Below are 20357 nucleotides of genomic sequence, written 5' to 3'. Positions count from 1 at the left end.
GTAACCAGCAAATGATGCCAGGATGCCCGAACACATGCGTTTCTGACAGCACGACTGTTGCAGCTCTTGTAGTTGCACCATAGCCATGTCTTCCATGTGCTGCCACTGCTGGTCACACAGTAGTTACTGCTGCTGTTTCTGATTTATCCATTGTTGCTGGTGATGTAATTGTTACTGCAGCTGTTCTACTTGTACTTGTTACTGTTCAGTGACACTTCTGTTGGGGTCACGACTTTGTAGGTACTGTACACTTCACCTAAAGATAAGACTTGTTATTGGTCTGTGGAACAAGATAAACAGCTACTATCACATACAGTACATGGTCCAGTCACATTAATGTTACCACCTGTTGAATGCCTGAACAACCACCTTTTGCAATGCGAACATGCAGGAAGAGAATCAGTGTGATTCTGGAAGGTACCAGCAGGGATGTGGAGCCATGCTGAGACCAGTGCCATGGCCAGCCGCAATAAGGCTTCACAGTTGAGGATCCATGATGAACAGCATGATCAAGGTGGTCCCGCACATTCTGAATTGGGTTCAAATTCAAGGGGTTTGGTTTCTAGGAGAGTATGATAAAATCATCCTGATACTCTTCAAACCAAGCATGTACCCTGCAAGCTGTGTGACATGTTGCATTCTCGTTCTGGTACATGCCATCATGCCAAGGTAAAACAAGCTACATGTAGGGATGGACAGGGTTCCCAAGGGTAGATGCATACTTCTGTTTATCCATTATGCCTTCTAGAATGATGAGATCGCACAGGGAATGCCACAAAAACATTCTCCAGGCCGGCCTGGACCATTCAGACAATTGTTGCGGTACCACACACACCAACGGCCATCTTTCCAATGGCACATAAAACATGACTCATTTTAAAAGGCCACGTGTAAGAACTCAGTGGATGTCTAGTTGCAGTACTGGCATGCAAATTCCAACCTTCATGGGTGGTCAACTGCAGTCAGCATGGGTGCATGAACGAGGCACCTGCCATTCTCTGAATGGTCATTGAGAAGCCACTGTTTGTAGCCCCATGGTTCATCTGATCAGTCAATTTCTCAACAGTATTACGGCTGAAACTTCCCGGCAGATTAAAACTGTGTGCCCGGCCGAGACTGGAACCCGGGTCCCAAGTTCAAGTCTTGGTCGGGCACACAGTTTTAATCTGCCAAGAAGTTTCATATCAGTGCACACTCCGCTGCAGAGTGAAAATCTCATTCTGGAAACCTCCCCCAGGCTGTGGCTAAGCCATGTCTCCGCAGTATCCTTTCTTTCAGGAGTGCTAATTCTGCAAGCTTCGCAGGAGAGCTTCTGTAAAGTTTGGAAGGTAGGAGACAAGATACTGGCAGAAGTAAAGCTGTGAGGACCGGGCGTGAGTCGTGCTTCGGTAGCTCAGATGGCAGAGCACTTGCCCGCGAAAGGCAAAGGTCCCGAGTTCGAGTCTCGGTCGGGAACACAGTTTTAATCTGCCAGGAAGTTTCATATCAGCACACACTCCGCTGCAGAGTGAAAATCTCATTCTAGTATTACGTCTATTCGACTGTACACATCTCCCAATCCATTGTTCACTCCTGTTATTTGTGGCCTGCGGTGCACCACAGTTGCCTTGGCACCAGTTTTGGATAGCGACATTAATGTGACCGCACCATGTATTATCATCCCAGTTATTTTGTGTAATGCACACCTGACAACTGCACTCACTGTTCCTCATGCTGTGGCAGTTAATAATCTGCTGACTGCTGGAGAGTACTGTTTTCCTGGTGTTGGTTGTTCATGACTTTGCCAATGAATAAGTGTGGAATGATCTGTCAGCTGTTGTTCTGGAGCTAAGAGCTCTGGGCATGCTGTGGTGATCACCCTGGAGCTCTCTCTCTCTCTCTCTCTCTCTCTCTCTCTCTCTCTCTCTCTCTCTCACACACACACACACACACACACGTACCTCAGTTGTATTAGGCTGGTCTGAAAAGTCAGTGGTTCCTACAGTTTCAAACAAAAGCATTCCCAGTGGTTCCGGCGATCTGCTGGGCAGTGTTCACACCCAAGCAACCAGCTGATATTTGGAGGATTGTTTTCTAAGAATTAAGGTTTAAAGTCATTAACAGTACATTTACAGATTCACAAAAAATTTATTTTAATGGAAAGAGAATGTTACTTGTTTCCTGGCGCACTGTTTTCATAATCACTGTTGTTTGTAATCTGCTCTGGAAACTATGCATTTTGGCTTTATGAATGTACATGTTTCATAAATGAGAGAGGTTTTTCGAATATTGGGTTACAAAGTGGATTTCCTATGCTGAACTAAAGTGTGTATCATGGTATTATGCCATCAGTATGTATATGACAGTCTGCACATTGGCATCCAGAAGAGTAGTAAATACAAAAATTACCTCTGTGCAGACTGTATAAATGAAAGTTGTAGCAAATGTATCAGGTATCTCTCCTAAGAGCCGTCACATGCTGTTCTCTGGTGTTATGGGAGATATCTGCAATTTTGCTTCTGTAATGTGTAGCTGGATTTGACCCAAACAAATATTGCTCATCACATCTTTAATGTAACATCCATTTTTGATGGAAAGTGAACTAGTGTTCAGGACCGCTTTCTTGTGTACAGGTTGGGGGTGGGCTTTTGACATTGAGTGAAAGCAAAACCGGAGGTTTGACACATGTAGATATGTGGAGTGACAATTTCAGACATTATGCTGGCCACTTGCGCCATTTGAGACCACTCAGTTCTGCAGCAGGACATCGCTGCTAGTAGTAGTCCGACTTGCCTTCTGTGCATGCTTCACTCTAGCCCTTTCTGGAAGGTTCCAGACACTGCCTTAACATCTGTATAAGCAGAGCACCGTGTCAGCTTCGGTAGTCAGTGATTTTAACTCGTGGTGGTGGTGGTGGTGGTGGTGGTGGTGGTGGTGGTGATGGTGGTGGAGACACCTGTTGAAAGCTCAAGTGTTTTATTTGAAGTGACACGTATTGTAGACCAAGAAGATTTTATTGAAGCATGCAACCACAAAAGACACCGAGGAAACTTAAGTAACTATTGTTGCTGTGATGAAACTGAAAGTTCATTTGGTTGCTGATAGGAGAGCCCTTGTGGTGTTAGCTCACTTGTTCATTATCCAATGTGGGTGTAAAGTCAAGATGGTGCAAACACAGGAACAAAAGGTCTTTAATTTTTCAACAGGACGAAAGGCAATCGCACTGATACTTGCATGTAAGAATATTTAGTAACAATGAGCGACTTCAGTGATGAATGGCTGTGAGTGATTTAAAGCTCTTGCATTGAGATGTTGGCCTCTAAGATCACTCAATTTCACAGTATATGACTTTTTCTTGTGTTTGTGAAAGACTCTGTCTATGTGCCTCTCATTCCAACACCTTTGGGTGCTCTGTGACACTGTAGCAACAGTAGCAAATGCAGGAACCCCAAATAACAGTAAATTAATAAAAGATGGAACAGATCCCTGTGGTGCAAATAACAAGTCAGGACATTGTTAAAGAAACAACAAAAACAGCATACCAGATTTAAAACAATGCAAGATCTCCAATATTGTCAACAATTTACAGATCCTTGTAACTTAGTGCAGACTGCAATGCTTTTAATAGTTTCCACAAGGAAAACGAGTGTTATTGACTTGAGATCTGAAGTTTCCATAAGACTTTTGACACCATTCCTCACAAGTGTCTTCTAATCAGATTGTGTACCTATGGGGTATTGTCTCATTTGTGCCACTGAATCCACGATTTCCTTTCAGAAAGGTCACCGTTTTGAGTGATTGATGGAAGTCATCTAGGAGAACCTTCCCCCGGAGAAGTGTTATAGACCTTCTGCTGTTCTTAGTCTACATAAACGATTTAGGAGACTATCTGAGCAGCCCTCTTAAATTGTTTGCAGATAATTCTGTCATTTACCAAACTAGACAGAGTAAAGTCATCAGAAGATCAGAAAGAATTGCAGAGTGATTTAGACAATATATATATGACATCTTGGATATTCGGGAATCCAGCCGGATGTTCGCGTCGTTCTCCAAGATAACCTGAAGAAGACAGCGAGGCACGCTGTTGAAATATCATGCGAGAACGACGCGAACATCCGGCTGGATTCCCGAATATCCAAGATGTCAACAGATCGCCGGGAAAGCATGAAGAATTACAGGATATATATGTATGGTGAGGTGCAATTAATCATGATCAATAAAAAGTATGAGGTCCTCCGCATGAGTACTAAAAAAAATTCTGTTAAATTTAGAGGTTGTCAGTTCAACTAAATAGCATTCAATTATAAAAAAAATTAAGTTGGAACAATCACATAGAAAACGTTGCGGAAAAGCAAACCAAAGACTCCAGTTCATTGACAGAATACTTAGATACACCAAATCTACTAAAGACACTGCCTACACGACACTTATCCATCCTTTTCTGAAATTTTGCTGCATGGTATGGGATCATTACCAGATAGGATCAATGGAGGACATCGAAAAAGTTCAAAGAAGGGCAATTTGTTTCTTATCACAAAATACAAAGGCATTTTTCGATGTGATGAAATCTTTTTACGAAATTTCAGTTACCAGCTTTCTCCTCCAAATGCCAAAATACTTTCTTGACCCTCACTTTCTTTGGGAGAAATGATGATCATGATGAAATAAGAGAAACGAAAGCTCACACAAAAAGATTTAGGTCTTCATTTTTGCCCAAGCGCTATTTGTTAGTACAACAGTCAATAAATAATCTGAAAGTGGTTCATTGGACCCTCTGTCAAACACTTAATTATGAATTACAGAGTACGCATGTAGGATGTAGGTTTAGAAATGCTCATAAAAGTATTGGACAAGTATCACTATCACCTGGATGTTTGTCGTGTGCCTTGTGGAGAGCACAATGAACATTTGTGGAAGGTAAATGAAAACTTCAAACCTAAATGCAATTGTCAACAGAACCACAGGTTTGTATGTGTGTGTATTTATGTAAAAGATATACCCTCATAAAATTGGATGGTTCTATTGAAAGAAAAGACTTAGTAGTCATACGCATAAGTTAAAATATACTCCAAATTTCCATATTCATTCATGTAGCAAAATATTTGTAAACATGTAATAGTGCAAGCACCGAAATTGAAGTTTTTTTTACTGTAACTGAAAACAATCACTTTGGAATAAGCACTGATCAGATTTTTAGAATAAGTTGAATTTCTGGTGAATTTATAGCCCATTTGTATAGCTTCATAACAAACATTTAAATGCCTTTATTCATTGTGAAAAATCTTTGTTAAATTATAATTTTTTCATGCAGGTGGGAAGTTGATAATAACTACTGCACAAAGGTTATGACTTCACGCTTGTATAATCCACAGAAGAGTACTAGAATTTTAGACCTTATTGATGCAGCAGTTTTTGATTTCCTGATTGACAATGGAGATCGACATCACTATGAAATTTTTGATAATGTTTCTAATTCAATGGTTTTGCTTTTGGATAATGGAAAGAGGTAATGTTATGCAAGTTATAGTTTTACATACTAAAACATTATAAAGTTCCACATTCTCTAGAACATCTCCTTTTGTTACAATCATTACATGATTGTAATTCTTTCCAGTTTTGGACACCCAAAACAAGACCATCTGGACATACTAGCACCTCTGTACCAGTGCTGTATGTAAGTACTTGCTGCTAAATTATGTAGTTTTATCAGCCACTACATTAAGAGGTACAGAACGCTTTTACAGTAATAATTAGTAACTTTCAACCATAATGTTTTGTCCTACACACAACTAATTAACATCTTTTGAGCAACAATGCTCTCATCATCAGGTTTAATGGCTCTTGAGATTAAAATGCTAAAGGGTTGAGTTGTGTGTAGGACAAAAATTACAGTTGAAAGCTACCAATTGTTACTATAAAAGCATAACAGCCATTACCTCATATCCATAATGAAGTATTTTAAACAGAATGCTTTGCTTGAATTATTTCAAAAGATCTATGTAGCTGATGATCTTAGAGGGAATTGTAGTTGACAACTTATTTTGAGTCTAGTACCATGATTATTTCAAACTGTGCAATTGCCAGTTTTTTCCCTTTGTTATAACAGAAATGATGTTTCAAATGCAAATGTGAATTTCGGTTACAGAAATATCGTAAAAATTTTGATTTTTTAATGAAGTACTACCTATAATTTGCTTAGCAAAGAGTTTAGTCAAGTGTTCTGAGGCAGATAAAGTATATTGTTAATTACAAACCTATTATTTGTGTGAGATAGTACATGATGGTATGTTATCTGTTGGAAAATTTTGTTACGAAACAATGGAAACTCCTGGTTGAAATATCAGCAAAATTATATTCACCATATAGAGGACCCATTGAGTCACAGACAAGCACAACGAAAAGACTGTTCCACATTATAGCTTTTGGCCAAAACCTTCATCGAAGAACACACACACACACACACACACACACACACACACACACACACACACACACACACACACACACTTGAAGTGTTGGGACATCTCACATTACTTATGCCTGATGGGTTATATGGCTTCCTTTGGACACAACATATGGGAATTTAAGTCTGTCAGAGGACAGAGGAAACAAACAACTTCTATTTCCTCATTTATAGCCATCCAAAGTGCTAAGCAAGTCAAGTGAAAAGTAAGGTAATAAGAGAAATATCATTGCTAAAGTGACTGTTGTACTGCAGTGGAACATAGGCAGTCTCAAAAGTTCAAGACACGTGTAAAGGACCTGAAACTTGTGCCTCAAGAAAGACCACAATGCTTGTATTTGCAGGATAAACACTTCAGAATTCCAGGTTGTAAGGCTACCACCATTGTAACTTTACAGGAAACAGGGCAGTTGTGTTTGCAAGTTGCTCAAACAAATCAGCTGTTGTCTCACTTGATCTTGATATTCAGGCACAGATTTACAGTTTGGATCGGCCTGGGGGGGGGGGGGGGGGGGGGGGGGTAGAGTATGTTAACAGTCTCCCTTCCATGGGATAGCTCATCACTTTAGAATTCAAATTCAGGAAAATATGGCATTTGAAAAGCATTTTTTGAAAATTTCAGGTTTACATTTTTCATGCAGTTGGTCTGAGATAGCAACAAACTCCCACAGGTTTGACAACATCAAAACTTAAATAATATAAAACAGGAGTGTGAATTCACCACCATCAGTATTTTGTTTAACACTAAGATTGTGAAAACACGGCACCAGCCCATGGCTACATGAGTGTGTGAATGGGGGAATGCTGTTTCTTTTTTTTTTTTCCCCCGCCTAGATTGAAGAAGTTGATGTTCCTGTCCGTTTCATTAACTTAGTGCTGGATCCCTCCCCCCCCCCCCCCCCCCCCCCCCACTTGACTCTGTGTGGTTTGTTGGTCCTACCTGTGGATGGATTCAGTATCAGATGTAGCTGTGATCGGTCTGTGAATGGGCACTTTTTCCTGTCATAAAAGTTCTCTGCAGGCTGCAAGGATGGAAGATCTTCCACGTGGGAAGAAGCTGAAGGTATCCTCTGATAAACATAGTTTATAATTTTCTATAATTCTTTGCCATGACTCCTGGTTTTCACCATACAGCTATAATATGCAGTAAATAAACAAACAGTTTTACAGCTACAGTATTTACTGGCAATGAGACATTAGTACAATTTAAATCACTGGATTGCTGTGTTGAGGAAAAATTGAAATCCATAAGAAAATAAGCAAAGAAGAAGGAACTGATGCCTGAAGTTCCAGGTGCAATTAATGATACTTGATAATAATGTGAGTAAGTTCAGAGTTTTCCATCAAAGTCTATCACCTGTTTTCGAAAAATATTGACAGGGTCAAAGTTCTGGAGCAGTACAGCAGGGTGAAATGACAAAGTTTGCAGAGTCCAGCGGCAGTGGCAGCAAGGTGACAGTGGTGTAGCATAGCTGGCAAAGATCAGCTTGAGGTGACTGTCCAAAGGGAAACTAACTCCAGCCTGCTCTGTTGCTAGTTATATCGGCTTCTCTGTAGCTCCACAAATATCACTGTTGCATGGCCAATGGTCACATGGTATAGTTAATACCACATGAGTCCAAACTGTCTGACATATTATGAATGTGGTCTTTGCCATCAGTGTATCTTTGTCCATTGAGGGCAATAATATAAGATCCCTTTTCCCCAAAGATGCCTAGTATGGCTGGAAAACTCTTTGGTGTCTTGCATCTGGTCGATGTGGTCTGGAGGTGCATCTACTGATAACTACTGCGTAATGCTGCTTTCCACCAGTGCTGGAGATGGCGATGAATATTTTCTTCTGCCATGTCCACATCTGGGCATGTCCCATGGTGCTGGAGCTGAAGGACTGGCTTCTGGATCCAGTTGTGCTGGAGGCAGTTGTCCTGCTCTTCCAGGCACTGACAATGACTCATTGGACACAGAAAACCTTTGATGGAAAAACTAGTTGATATGTCACCAAACCATTTCCATCAGGGTTTGTAAAGTGGCCACTGATGTGGGACTAAGGAGCTCATTGATTATATCAGTGTGATTTTCTGTTGCTTTGGCCATTGTTGTCCATTGAGAATTTTCATCTGTGGTGGTTTCATCTCCATAGATGATCCCCTCATTTAGTTTTCCTGATTTTGGTTCCTGGGTAGGTGGTTGAAACCTGTGGTGATATGAAACAATTGGGGCATGTTGTAGAGACCCCTCGACCAGGATGTAGCAGTGATCTACATCCCATAGGTCAGCTGTAGTCATTGGTGATAGTCTAGCATCATAGAACTCCTTTGTTGTTTGATATCGTGCAGAGTAATAATTGTCAAACCTTTGTCTTTTTTCTTTAAACTAGTGCACAACATGCCTCAGATACCCTGAATGGAAACATAGTGTGGCATGTTGTGTGTTGTTCTCACCATGATTGACATGGCGAAGTAACAATTTACACTGAAAGTGTGTTTACTGAGCGTACATGAAGTACATGCGGAGCTGAACTGCCTGCCTGAGTTCTTAAATTCATACATACTCAGAATATTCTAGTAAATTACAATATTCTGTAAGTCAGTCCCAGAACACTACAGAAATTACAAAGTTTAAATAAAAGTGATAGCAGAAGGCAGGAACTGTATCTGTGACATGCATGTCATCAGTCCATTAAACATTGAAGGAAGATTCAGAGCACATCAGCAACTGAGATACAGTACAGTACTTAATGGTTGTCTTGACTCTTTGAAATCATACTTTCTGTGTGGTGAAATTCTACAAGAATGTTTTCCACAACACCACATATTTATTTCATTTGCACCAGTGTTAATTTTTCCGTTGCAACTGATCTATGTTTCTGAGAACAAAATGATGATATTCTGTAGCCTTACTAGTGATGGCTACCAAGTGTTTTGGGAGGAAAATCACTCACATGTGAAGGACAAGTTGATTGAAAAGGAAATAAGAGGAGAACACTGAGCTATTCTGGCAGGGATTGTGAAAGTCTAGGGCAGTCTGGAGGGACAGTTCAGAGGAGTCAGTGTGGAGATAATGTATGTGACATGAGTCGTGAAGTAGCTGTTGAAATCACTGTATTGTGTTTGGCACAAAGCTCTGCAGATAAATGTTCCGTTTCATCCTTGGACATAGTTTGGCAGTTGACGTGCATCATACAGAATTCTGCATAGTGGCTATTATGAACATGTAGTTAAAATTACCCCCCCATGAACCATGGACCTTGCCGTTGGTGGGGAGGCTTGCGTGCCTCAGCGATACAGATGGCCGTACCGTAGGTGCAACCACAACGGAGGGGTATCTGTTGAGAGGCCAGACAAACGTGTGGTTCCTGAAGAGGGGCAGCAGCCTTTTCAGTAGTTGCAGGGGCAACAGTCTGGATGATTGACTGATCTGGCCTTGCAACATTAACCAAAACGGCCTTGCTGTGCTGGTACTGCGAACGGCTGAAAGCAAGGGGAAACTACAGCCGTAATTTTTCCCGAGGACATGCAGCTTTACTGTGTGATTAAATGATGATGGCATCCTCTTGGGTAAAATATTCCGGAGGTAAAATAGTCCCCCATTCGGATCTCCGGGCGGGGACTACTCAGGAGGATGTGGTTATCAGGAGAAAGAAAACTGGCGTTCTACGGATCGGAGCGTGGAATGTCAGATCCCTTAATCGGGCAGGTAGGTTAGAAAATTTAAAAAGGGAAATGGATAGGTTAAAGTTAGATATAGTGGGAATTAGTGAAGTTCGGTGGCAGGAGGAACAAGACTTCTGGTCAGGTGACTACAGGGTTATAAACACAAAATCAAATAGGGGTAATGCAGGAGTAGGTTTAATCATGAATAGGAAAATAGGAATGCGGGTAAGCTACTACAAACAGCATAGTGAACGCATTATTGTGGCCAAGATAGATACGAAGCCCACACCTACTACAGTAGTACAAGTTTATATGCCAACTAGCTCTGCAGATGATGAAGAAATTGAAGAAATGTACGATGAAATAAAAGAAATTATTCAGATAGTGAAGGGAGACGAAAATTTAATAGTAATGGGTGACTGGAATTCGAGTGTAGGAAAAGGAAGAGAAGGAAACATAGTAGGTGAATATGGATTGGGGCTAAGAAATGAAAGAGGAAGCCGCCTAGTAGAATTTTGCACAGAGCACAACTTAATCATAGCTAACACTTGGTTTAAGAATCATGAAAGAAGGTTGTATACGTGGAAGAACCCTGGAGATACTAAAAGGTATCAGATAGATTATATAATGGTAAGACAGAGATTTAGGAACCAGGTTTTAAGTTGTAAGACATTTCCAGGGTCAGATGTGCACTCTGACCACAATCTATTGGTTATGACCTGTAGATTAAAACTGAAGAAACTGCAAAAATGTGGGAAATTAAGGAGATGGGACCTGGATAAACTGAAAGAACCAGAGGTTGTACAGAGTTTCAGGGAGAGCATAAGGGAACAATTGACAGGAATAGGGGAAAGAAATACAGTAGAAGAAGAATGGGTAGCTCTGAGGGATGTAGTAGTGAAGGCAGCAGAGGATAAAGTAGGTACAAAGACGAGGGCTGCTAGAAATCCTTGGGTAACAGAAGAAATATTGAATTTAATTGATGAAAGGAGAAAATATAAAAATGCAGTAAATGAAGCAGGCAAAAAGGAATACAAACGTCTCAAAAATGAGATCGACAGGAAGTGCAAAATGGCTAAACAGGGATGGCTAGAGGACAAATGTAAGGATGTAGAAGCTTATCTCACTAGGGGTAAGATAGATACTGCCTACAGGAAAATTAAAGAGACCTTTGGAGAGAAGAGAACCACGTGTATGAATATCAAGAGCTCAGATGGCAACCCAGTTCTAAGCAAGGAAGGGAAGGCAGAAAGGTGGAAGGAGTATATAGAAGGTTTATACAAGGGCGATGTACTTGAGGACAATATTATGGAAATGGAAGAGGATGTAGATGAAGACGAAATGGGAGATACGATACTGCGTGAAGAGTTTGACAGAGCACTGAAAGACCTGAGTCGAAACAAGGCCCCCGGAGTAGACAACATTCCATTAGAACTACTGACGGCCTTGGGACAACCAGTCCTGAGAAAACTCTACCAGCTGTTGAGCAAGATGTATGAGACAGGCGAAATACCCTCAGACTTCAAGAAGAATATAATAATTCCAATCCCAAAGAAAGCAGGTGCTGACAGATGTGAAAATTACCGAACTATCAGTTTAATAAGCCACAGCTGCAAAATACTAACGCGAATTCTTTACAGACGAATGGAAAAACTGGTAGATGCAGACCTCGGGGAGGATCAGTTTGGATTCCGTCGAAATGTTGGAACACGTGAGGCAATACTGACCTTACGACTTATCTTAGAAGAAAGATTAAGAAAAGGCAAACCTACGTTTCTAGCATTTGTAGACTTAGAGAAAGCTTTTGACAATGTTGACTGGAATACTCTTTTTGAAATTCTAAAGGTGGCAGGGGTAAAATACAGGGAGCGAAAGGCTATTTATAATTTGTACAGAAACCAGATGGCAGTCATAAGAGTCGAGGGGCATGAAAGGGAAGCAGTGGTTGGGAAAGGAGTGAGACAGGGTTGTAGCCTCTCCCCGATGTTATTCAATCTGTATATTGAGCAAGCAGTAAAGGAAACAAAAGAAAAATTTGGAGTAGGTATTAAAATTCATGGAGACGAAGTAAAAACTTTGAGGTTCGCCGATGACATTGTAATTCTGTCAGAGACGGCAAAGGACTTGGAAGAGCAGTTGAAGGGACTGGACAGTGTCTTGAAAGGAGGATATAAGATGAACATTAACAAAAGCAAAACGAGGATAATGGAATGTAGTCAAATTAAATCGGGTGATGCTGAGGGAATTAGATTAGGAAATGAAACACTTAAAGTAACATCAAGTATAGATTTATGTATCAGGAAGTCGTTTCTGAAAGTATTTGTTTGCAGTGTAGCCATGTATGGAAGTGAAACATGGACGATAACTAGTTTGGACAAGAAGAGAATAGAAGCTTTCGAAATGTGGTGCTACAGAAGAATACTGAAGATAAGGTGGATAGATCACGTAACTAATGAGGAGGTATTGAATAGGATTGGGGAGAAGAGAAGTTTGTGGCACAACTTGACTAGAAGAAGGGATCGGTTGGTAGGACATGTTTTGAGGCATCAAGGGATCACAAATTTAGCATTGGAGGGCTGCGTGGAGGGTAAAAATCGTAGAGGGAGACCGAGAGATAAGTACACTAAGCAGATTCAGAAGGATGTAGGTTGCAGTAGGTACTGGGAGATGAAGCAGCTTGCACAGGATAGAGTAGCATGGAGAGCTGCATCAAACCAGTCTCAGGACTGAAGACAACAACAGCAGTTAAAATTACTGTCTTTGCTCTATTGTGGACGAAGTTTACTTACGTTTTACTTGTAGCTGACTGATCCAAAGCAGTATTCAACATTGCCAAAACTTTGTTGATTTTATTCCATTTTTATTGCTAAATTCAGTAAAAATTCTCGGATCTATTTTTGAAACAAGTCTATAATCTCCTCTTGTAAGCACACACATGTAACCTTGACATCTACATCTACACCTACATTTATACTCCGCAAGCCACCCAACGGTGTGTGGCGGAGGGCACTTTACGTGCCACTGTCATTACCTCCCTTTCCTGTTCCAGTCGCGTATGGTTCGCGGGAAGAGCAACTGACTGAAAGCCTCCGTGCGTGCTCTAATCTCTCTAATTTTACATTTGTGATCTCCTCGGGAGGTATAAGTAGGGGCAAGCAATATATTCGATACCTCATCCAGAAACGCACCCTCTCGAAACCTGGCGAGCAAACTACACCGCGATGCAGAGCGCCTCTCTTGCAGAGTCTGCCACTTGAGTTTGTTAAACATCTCCGTAACGCTATCACGGTTACCAAATAAAGCTGTGACGAAACGCGCCGCTCTTCTTTGGATCTTCTCTATCTCCTCCGTCAACCCGATCTGGTACGGATCCCACACTGATGAGCAATACTCAAGTATAGGCCGAACGAGTGTTCTGTAAGCCACCTCCTTTGTTGATGGACTACATTTTCTAAGGACTCTCCCAATGAATCTCAACCTGGTACCCGCTTTACCAACAATTAATTTTATATGATCATTCAACTTCAAATCGTTGCGCACGCAAACTCCCAGATATTTTACAGAAGTAACTGCTACCAGTGTTTGTTCCGCTATCATATAATCATACAATAAAGGATCCTTCTTTCTATGTATTCGCAATACATTACATTTGTCTATGTTAAGGGTCAGTTGCCACTCCCTGCACCAAGTGCCTATCCACTGCAGATCTTCCTGCATTTCGCTACAATTTTCTAATGCTGCAACTTCTCTGCATACTACAGCATCATCCTCGAAAAGCCGCATGGAACTTCAAACACTATCTACTAGGTCATTTATATATATTGTGAAAAGAAATGGTCCCATAACACTCCCCTGTGGCAAGCCAGAGGTTATTTTAACGTCTGTAGACATCTCTTCATTGATAACAACATGTTGTGTTCTGTTTGCTAAAACTTCTTCAATCCAGCCACACAGCTGGTCTGATATTCCGTAGGCTCTTACTTTGTTTATCAGGCGACAGTGCGGAACTGTATTGAACGCCTTCCGGAAGTCAAGAAAAATAGCATCTAACTGGGAGCCTGTATCTAATATTTTCTGGGTCTCATGAACAAATAAAGCGAGTTGGGTCCCACACGATCGCTGTTTCCAGAATCCATGTTGTAGATTCTGGGTTTCCAAAAATGACATGATACTCGAGCAAAAAAGATGTTCTAAAATTCTACAACAGATCAACGTCAGAGATATAGGTCTATAGTTTTGCGCATCTGCTCGACGACCCTTCTTGAAGACTGGGACTACCTGTGCTCTTTTCCAATCATTTGGAACCTTCCGTTCCTCTAGAGACTTGCGGTACACGGCTGTTAGAAGGGGGGGGGGGCCAAGTTCTTTCGCGTACTCTGTGTAGAATCGAATTGGTATCCCGTCAGGTCCAGTGGACTTTCCTCTGTTGAGTGATTCCAGTTGCTTTTCTATTCCTTTGACACTTATGTCGATGTCAGCCATTTTTTCGTTTGTGCGAGGATTTAGAGGAGGAGCTGCAGTGCAGTCTTCCTCTATGAAACAGCTTTGGAAAAAGGTGTTTAGTATTTCAGCTTTACGTGTGTCATCCTCTGTTTCAATGCCATCATCATTCCGGAGTGTCTGGATATGCTGTTTCGAGCCACTTACTGATTAACGTAAGACCAGAACTTCCTAGGATTTTCTGTCAAGTTGGTACATAGAATTTTACTTTCAAATTCACTGAACGCTTCACGCATAGCCCTCCTTATGCTAACTTTGACATCGTTTAGCTTCTGTTTGTCTGAGAGGTTTTGGCTGCGTTTAAACTTGGAGTGAAGCTCTCTTTGCTTTCGCAGTAGTTTCCTAACTTTGTTGTTGTCCCACAATGAGTTTTTCCCGTCCCTCACAGTTTTACTCGGCTCATACCTGTCTAAAACGCATTTTACGATTGCCTTGAACTTTTTCCATAAACACTCAACATTGTCAGTGTCGGAACAGAAATTTTCGTTTTGATCTGTTAGGTAGTCTGAAATCTGCCTTCTATTACTCTTGCTAAACAGATAAACCTTCCTCCCTTTTTTTATATTCCTGTTAACTTCCATATTCAGGGATGCTGCAACGGCCTTATGATCACTGATTCCCTGTTCTGCACTTACAGAGTCGAAAAGTTTGGGTCTGTTTGTTATCAGTAGGTCCAAGATGTTACCTCCACGAGTCAGTTCTCTGTTTAATTGCTCGAGCTAATTTTTGGATAGTGCACTCAGTATAATGTCACTCGATGCTCTGTCCCTACCACCCGTCCTAAACATCTGAGTGTCCCAGTCTATATCTGGTAAATTTAAATCTCCACCTAAGACTATAACATGCTGAGAAAATTTATGTGAAATGTATTCCAAATTTTCTCTCAGTTGTTCTGCCACTAATGCTGCTGAGTCAGGAGGTCAGTAAAATTAGCCAATTACTAACCTAGCTCAGTTGTTGAGTGTAACCTCCACCCATAATAATTCACAGGAACTATCCACATCTACTTCACTACAGGATAAACTACTACTAACAGCGACGAACACTCCACCATCGGTTGCATGCAACCTATCCTTTCTAAACACTGTCTGTACCTTTGTAAAAATTTTGGCAGAATTTATCTCTGGCTTCAGCCAGCTTTCTGTACCTATAACGATTTCAGCTTCGGTGCTTTCTATCAGTGCTTGAAGTTCCAGTACTTTACCAATGCAGCTTCGACAGTTTACAATTACAATACCGATTGCTGCTTGGTCCCCGCATGTCCTGACTTTGCCCCGCACCCTTCGGGGCTGTTGCCTTTCTGTACTTGCCCGAGGCCTTCTAACCTAAAAAACTGCCCACCCCACGCCACACAACCCCTGCTACCCGTGTAGCTGCTTGTTGCATGTAGTGGACTCCTGACCTGTCCAGCGGAACTCGAAACACCACCACTCTATGACGCAAGTCGAGGAATCTGCAGCCCACATGGTCGCAGAACCGTCTCAGCCTCTGATTGAGACCCTCCACTCGGCTCTGTACCAAAGGTCCGCAGTCAGTCCTGTCGATGATGCTGCAGATGGTAAGCTCTGCTTTCATCCCACTAGCGAGACTGGCAGTCTTCACCAAATCAGATAGCCGCCGGAAGCCAGAGAGGATTTCCTCCGATCCATAGCGACACACATCATTGGTGCCGACATGAGCGACCACCTGCAGATGGGTGCACCCTGTACCCTTCATGGCATTCGGAAGGACCCTTTCCACTTCTGGAATGACTCCCCCCCGGTATGCACACGGAGTGCACATTGGTTTTCTTCCCCTCTTGCTGCCATATCCCTAAGGGGCCCCATTATGCACCTGACGTTGGAGCTCCCAACTACCAGTAAGCCCACCCTCTGCGACCGCACGGATCTTGCAGACTGAGGCGCAACCTCTGGAACAGGACAAGCAGCCATGTCAGGCTGAAGATCAGTATCAGCCTGAGACAGAGCCTGAAACCCGTTCATCAGACAAACTGGAGAGGCCTTCCGTTCAGCCCTCCGGAATGTCTTTCGCCCCCTGCCACACCTTGAGACGACCTCCCACTCTACCACAGGTGAGGGATCAGCCTCAATGCGGGCAGTATCCTTGGCAACCACAGTCGTAGTCCGATCGGGGGATGCGTGGGACGAGCTGGCCTTCCCCGACAGACCCCCATCCGGACCCCCACAGTGATGCCCATTGGCAACAGCCTCAAGCTGTGTGACCGAAGCCAACACTGCCTGAAGCTGGGAGCGAAGGGATGCCAACTCAGCCTGCATCCGAACACAACAGTTGCAGTCCCTATCCATGCTAAAAACTGTTGTGTAAAGAATGTCTGAACTAATCTACAGAGAGCGCAAACAAATCAACACAAAATTTAAACAGTTATTAAAATACAAGATTGCCTAGTAAATGCAGTAATGCTGCTACTTGCGCACTGCTGACACACTGCTCGGCGGTAGAAGAAGACTACGCGATTTTACACTATTCAGGTACTAAAACACGATGCTACAACTCTCAAATACTATAATACGCCCGAAATTTATGAATTACACAATACAAGTACCAAAAACAGTCAAAGCAATTAAGAATTAAACTATGTGAAAAATGAGTGAGCTGGGAGTATACGACTTGCTGCTGCAGCTGCTTATCCAACGGCGGCAGGGAGCCGTGGATGATTCTAGAAGTCTGCTGCCAGGGAGGGGGGGAATGGAATATCACTTAACAAAAAACAAAAGGAAAATTATGGTCCTCCACAGACAAAATCGTAAAATTTGGTGTAGCTTAAAGTAATTTTTGGTTACTGTTTTGGGGGCCAGGGTAAAAAATGTGTGTTACTAAACAATAAGATGCCCATTTTAAGTTAAATGATATTTATTGGTTTCGATAGTAAGCTATTTGCCGCTCTTATTCTTTGTTAAAATGTGTTTGAAATACATTGCAACTTATATTGCTACATAATAATAAAAATTGATTGAATCTGTTGGAGTAATATATTTGCTGATTTATGAAGTCATTTTATCCTGTGTAATATGATACTCGGTTGGGGGGAGGGGGCAGCTATAGCCCCCATAGCCTCCCCCTCCCCTCCCCTTGCCACCGCCCCTGTTGACAGCTGACAACAGGGTAAACATCCAATATGGCTACCACTGTACTGATACATTTCAGACATGTTTACCAAAACAACAACAAAAATTTGAACGAATCGACTTAATACAACCAGTGAAATTACAAAATTTCTACACACACCTCATATAGCTGTGTACCTGTAGAAATATCATTTTCAAGTTATAGTTCTATTTCCAGAATGATATTTTCACTTTTATACTTCTATTTATTATCATAAACATTATTGTAACTGTAATACAAATTTCTGACAGGTACCAGATGGTTTGTAAATTTAAGTCCTGTGATAAAGAAGTCAACTTTCATGATCCTGATTTTGAGCTTCAGACGATTCTCCATAGAATGTGCCAGTGTTCAATTTGCAAATCAGGATGTACAAAAATTAAATGACAAAATATTGCCAAGTGATATTTTGTGTTACTTGTTAAAAACATTCGTTTGTACGGCACAGTATTTGCGTAGGGAATCTCACGTAATTTGGTATCTGAGATCATGCCAATGACTGCTTTTCACTTTTTCTACTGAAAAGAATGCAGTGCCAAATTAAGAAAGCCAGGGAATGTTCATCATGATGCAACATTCTCAGAGTGGAGACTAATCACTGTATGTGGACAACAGGGATCAATATTGGAGCTGGTAGTTTTCTTGTTATATGTAAAAGAACTGCCATTGCAATCTAAGGTACTGAAATAGTTGTCTTTCCTGACAGTGTAAGCGTTATAATAAACCTAATAAGGAAACTTCAACACTGAAAACACAATTAACATAATTTTCTTGAATATGAATAAGTGGTTCTCTGCTAACTGACTGTCATTGAACTTAGATTTTAAAAGTGCTGCACAAGGCCTGAGCGCACCACCACATATACATCCACATCTACGCAAATACTCTGCCAGCCGCTGTATGGTATGTGGTGGAGAGTACCGTGTGCCACTACTAGTCATTTTTGTTCCTGTTCCAGTAGCGAATAGAGCAAGGGAAAACTGTATGAGTCCTAATTTCTCTCATCTTCAGTCCTTACTGGAAATGTATGTTGGTGGCTGTAGAATTGCTCTGCAGTCAGCTTCAAATGCTGGTTCTCTGTACGTTCTCAGTAGTGTTCCTCAACAGGAATGTTGCCTTCCCTTAACGGATTCACATTTGAGTTCCAAAAGCATCTCCGTAATATGTGCATGTTGTTCGAACCTACCAGTAAAATATCTAGGAGCCCGCCTCTGAATTGCTTTGATGTCTCCCTTCAGTCTGACCTGTTGCAGATTTCAAGCACTTAAGAATGTGTCACACTAGTGTACCTTTTGTGGCCTCCATTACAGATGAACTTCACTTTCCTAAAAGTCTCCCAATAAACTGAAGTTGACCATTCGCCTTCTCTAGTCAATCCTTAAGTGTTCGTTCCTATTCGTATCACTTTGCCTAGATACTTAATCAACATGATTGTGTCAAGCAACACACTAACTAGTGCTGTATTTGAACATTTCAGAATTATTTTTCTAACTCACGTGCATTAACTTACATTTTTCTACACTTAGAGCTAGCTGCCATTCATCACACCAACTAGAAATTTTGTCTTAAGTCATCTTGTATCCTCCTATAGTTACTCAGTGGCAACACCTTCCATAACACCACAGCATCGTGAGCAAACAGTTTGTCCATAAGAACATTTATGTATATAGAGAATAATGGCTATTGTATCCCACTTCCTAGGCTCACTCATGATTATGCCCTTGTCTCTGATGAACACCCACCATTGAGGAGAATGTACTGGGTTCTGTTACTTAAGAAGTCTTCAGACCACTCACGTATTAAGAAACCTCTTCCATATCACCTTTGATAACAGTCTGCAGTGGGGCACTGTGTCAGATGTTTTCTGTAAATCCTGAAATACGGACTATGCCTATTGCCCGTCATCCATAGTTTGCAGGATATCATGTGAGAAAAGGGCAAGCCGAATTTTGCACGAGCGGTGCTTTCTGAAACTGTGCTGATTTGTGGACATTAACTTTTACATCTAAAGGAAATCTATTATATTCAAACTGAGAATATGTTCAAGAATTCTGCATCAAACCAATGTCAAGGATATTGCTCTGTAATTTTGCGTGTCCATTCTTTTACCCTTCTTATATACTGGATGGACTGGAATACTCTCTTTCAAATTCTGAAGTTGGCAGGGGTAAAATACAGGGAGCGGAAGGCTATTTACAATTTGTACAGAAACCAGATGGCAGTTGTAAGTCGAGGGGGCATGAAAGGGAAGCAGTGGTTGGGAAGGGAGTGAGACAGGGTTGTAGCCTATCCCCGATGTTATTCAATCTGTATATTGAGCAAGCAGTGAAGGAAACAAAACAAAAATTTGGAGTGGGTATTAAAATCTATGGAGAAGAAATAAAAACTTTGAGGTTTGCCGATGACGTTGTAATTCTGTCAGAGACAGCAATGGACTTTTAAGAGCAGTTGAATGGAGTGGGCAGTGTCTTGAAAGGAGGGTATAAGATAAACATCAACAAAAGCAAAACCAGGATAATGGAATGTAGTCAAATTAAATCGGGTGATGCTGAGGGAATTAGATTAGGAAATGAGACACTTAAAGTAGTAATGGTGTTTTGCTATTTGGGAAGCAAAATAACTGATGACGGTTGAAG

General features: G+C 41.5%; 1 protein-coding gene across 4 annotated transcripts in view; it reads left to right on the top strand.

Moving 5' to 3' along the window:
- Positions 1-20357, top strand: part of LOC126298567 (glycosaminoglycan xylosylkinase) — a 110250-nt gene that overhangs the window by 84139 nt on the left and 5754 nt on the right. For all 4 annotated transcript variants that reach the window (XM_049989932.1, XM_049989934.1, XM_049989931.1 and 1 more), the window contains 2 exons: positions 5291-5485; positions 5594-5653. In XM_049989932.1, coding sequence (XP_049845889.1) covers positions 5291-5485; positions 5594-5653 — 255 coding nt within the window. The remainder of the gene's footprint in view (positions 1-5290; positions 5486-5593; positions 5654-20357) is intronic.

This window comes from Schistocerca gregaria, chromosome X (genome assembly GCF_023897955.1).
Source record: "Schistocerca gregaria isolate iqSchGreg1 chromosome X, iqSchGreg1.2, whole genome shotgun sequence".
In the NCBI taxonomy this organism is placed as follows: domain Eukaryota; kingdom Metazoa; phylum Arthropoda; class Insecta; order Orthoptera; family Acrididae; genus Schistocerca; species Schistocerca gregaria.
The sequence above is the reverse complement of the archived record's forward strand: the minus strand, read 5'-3'. Positions and strand labels throughout refer to the sequence as shown.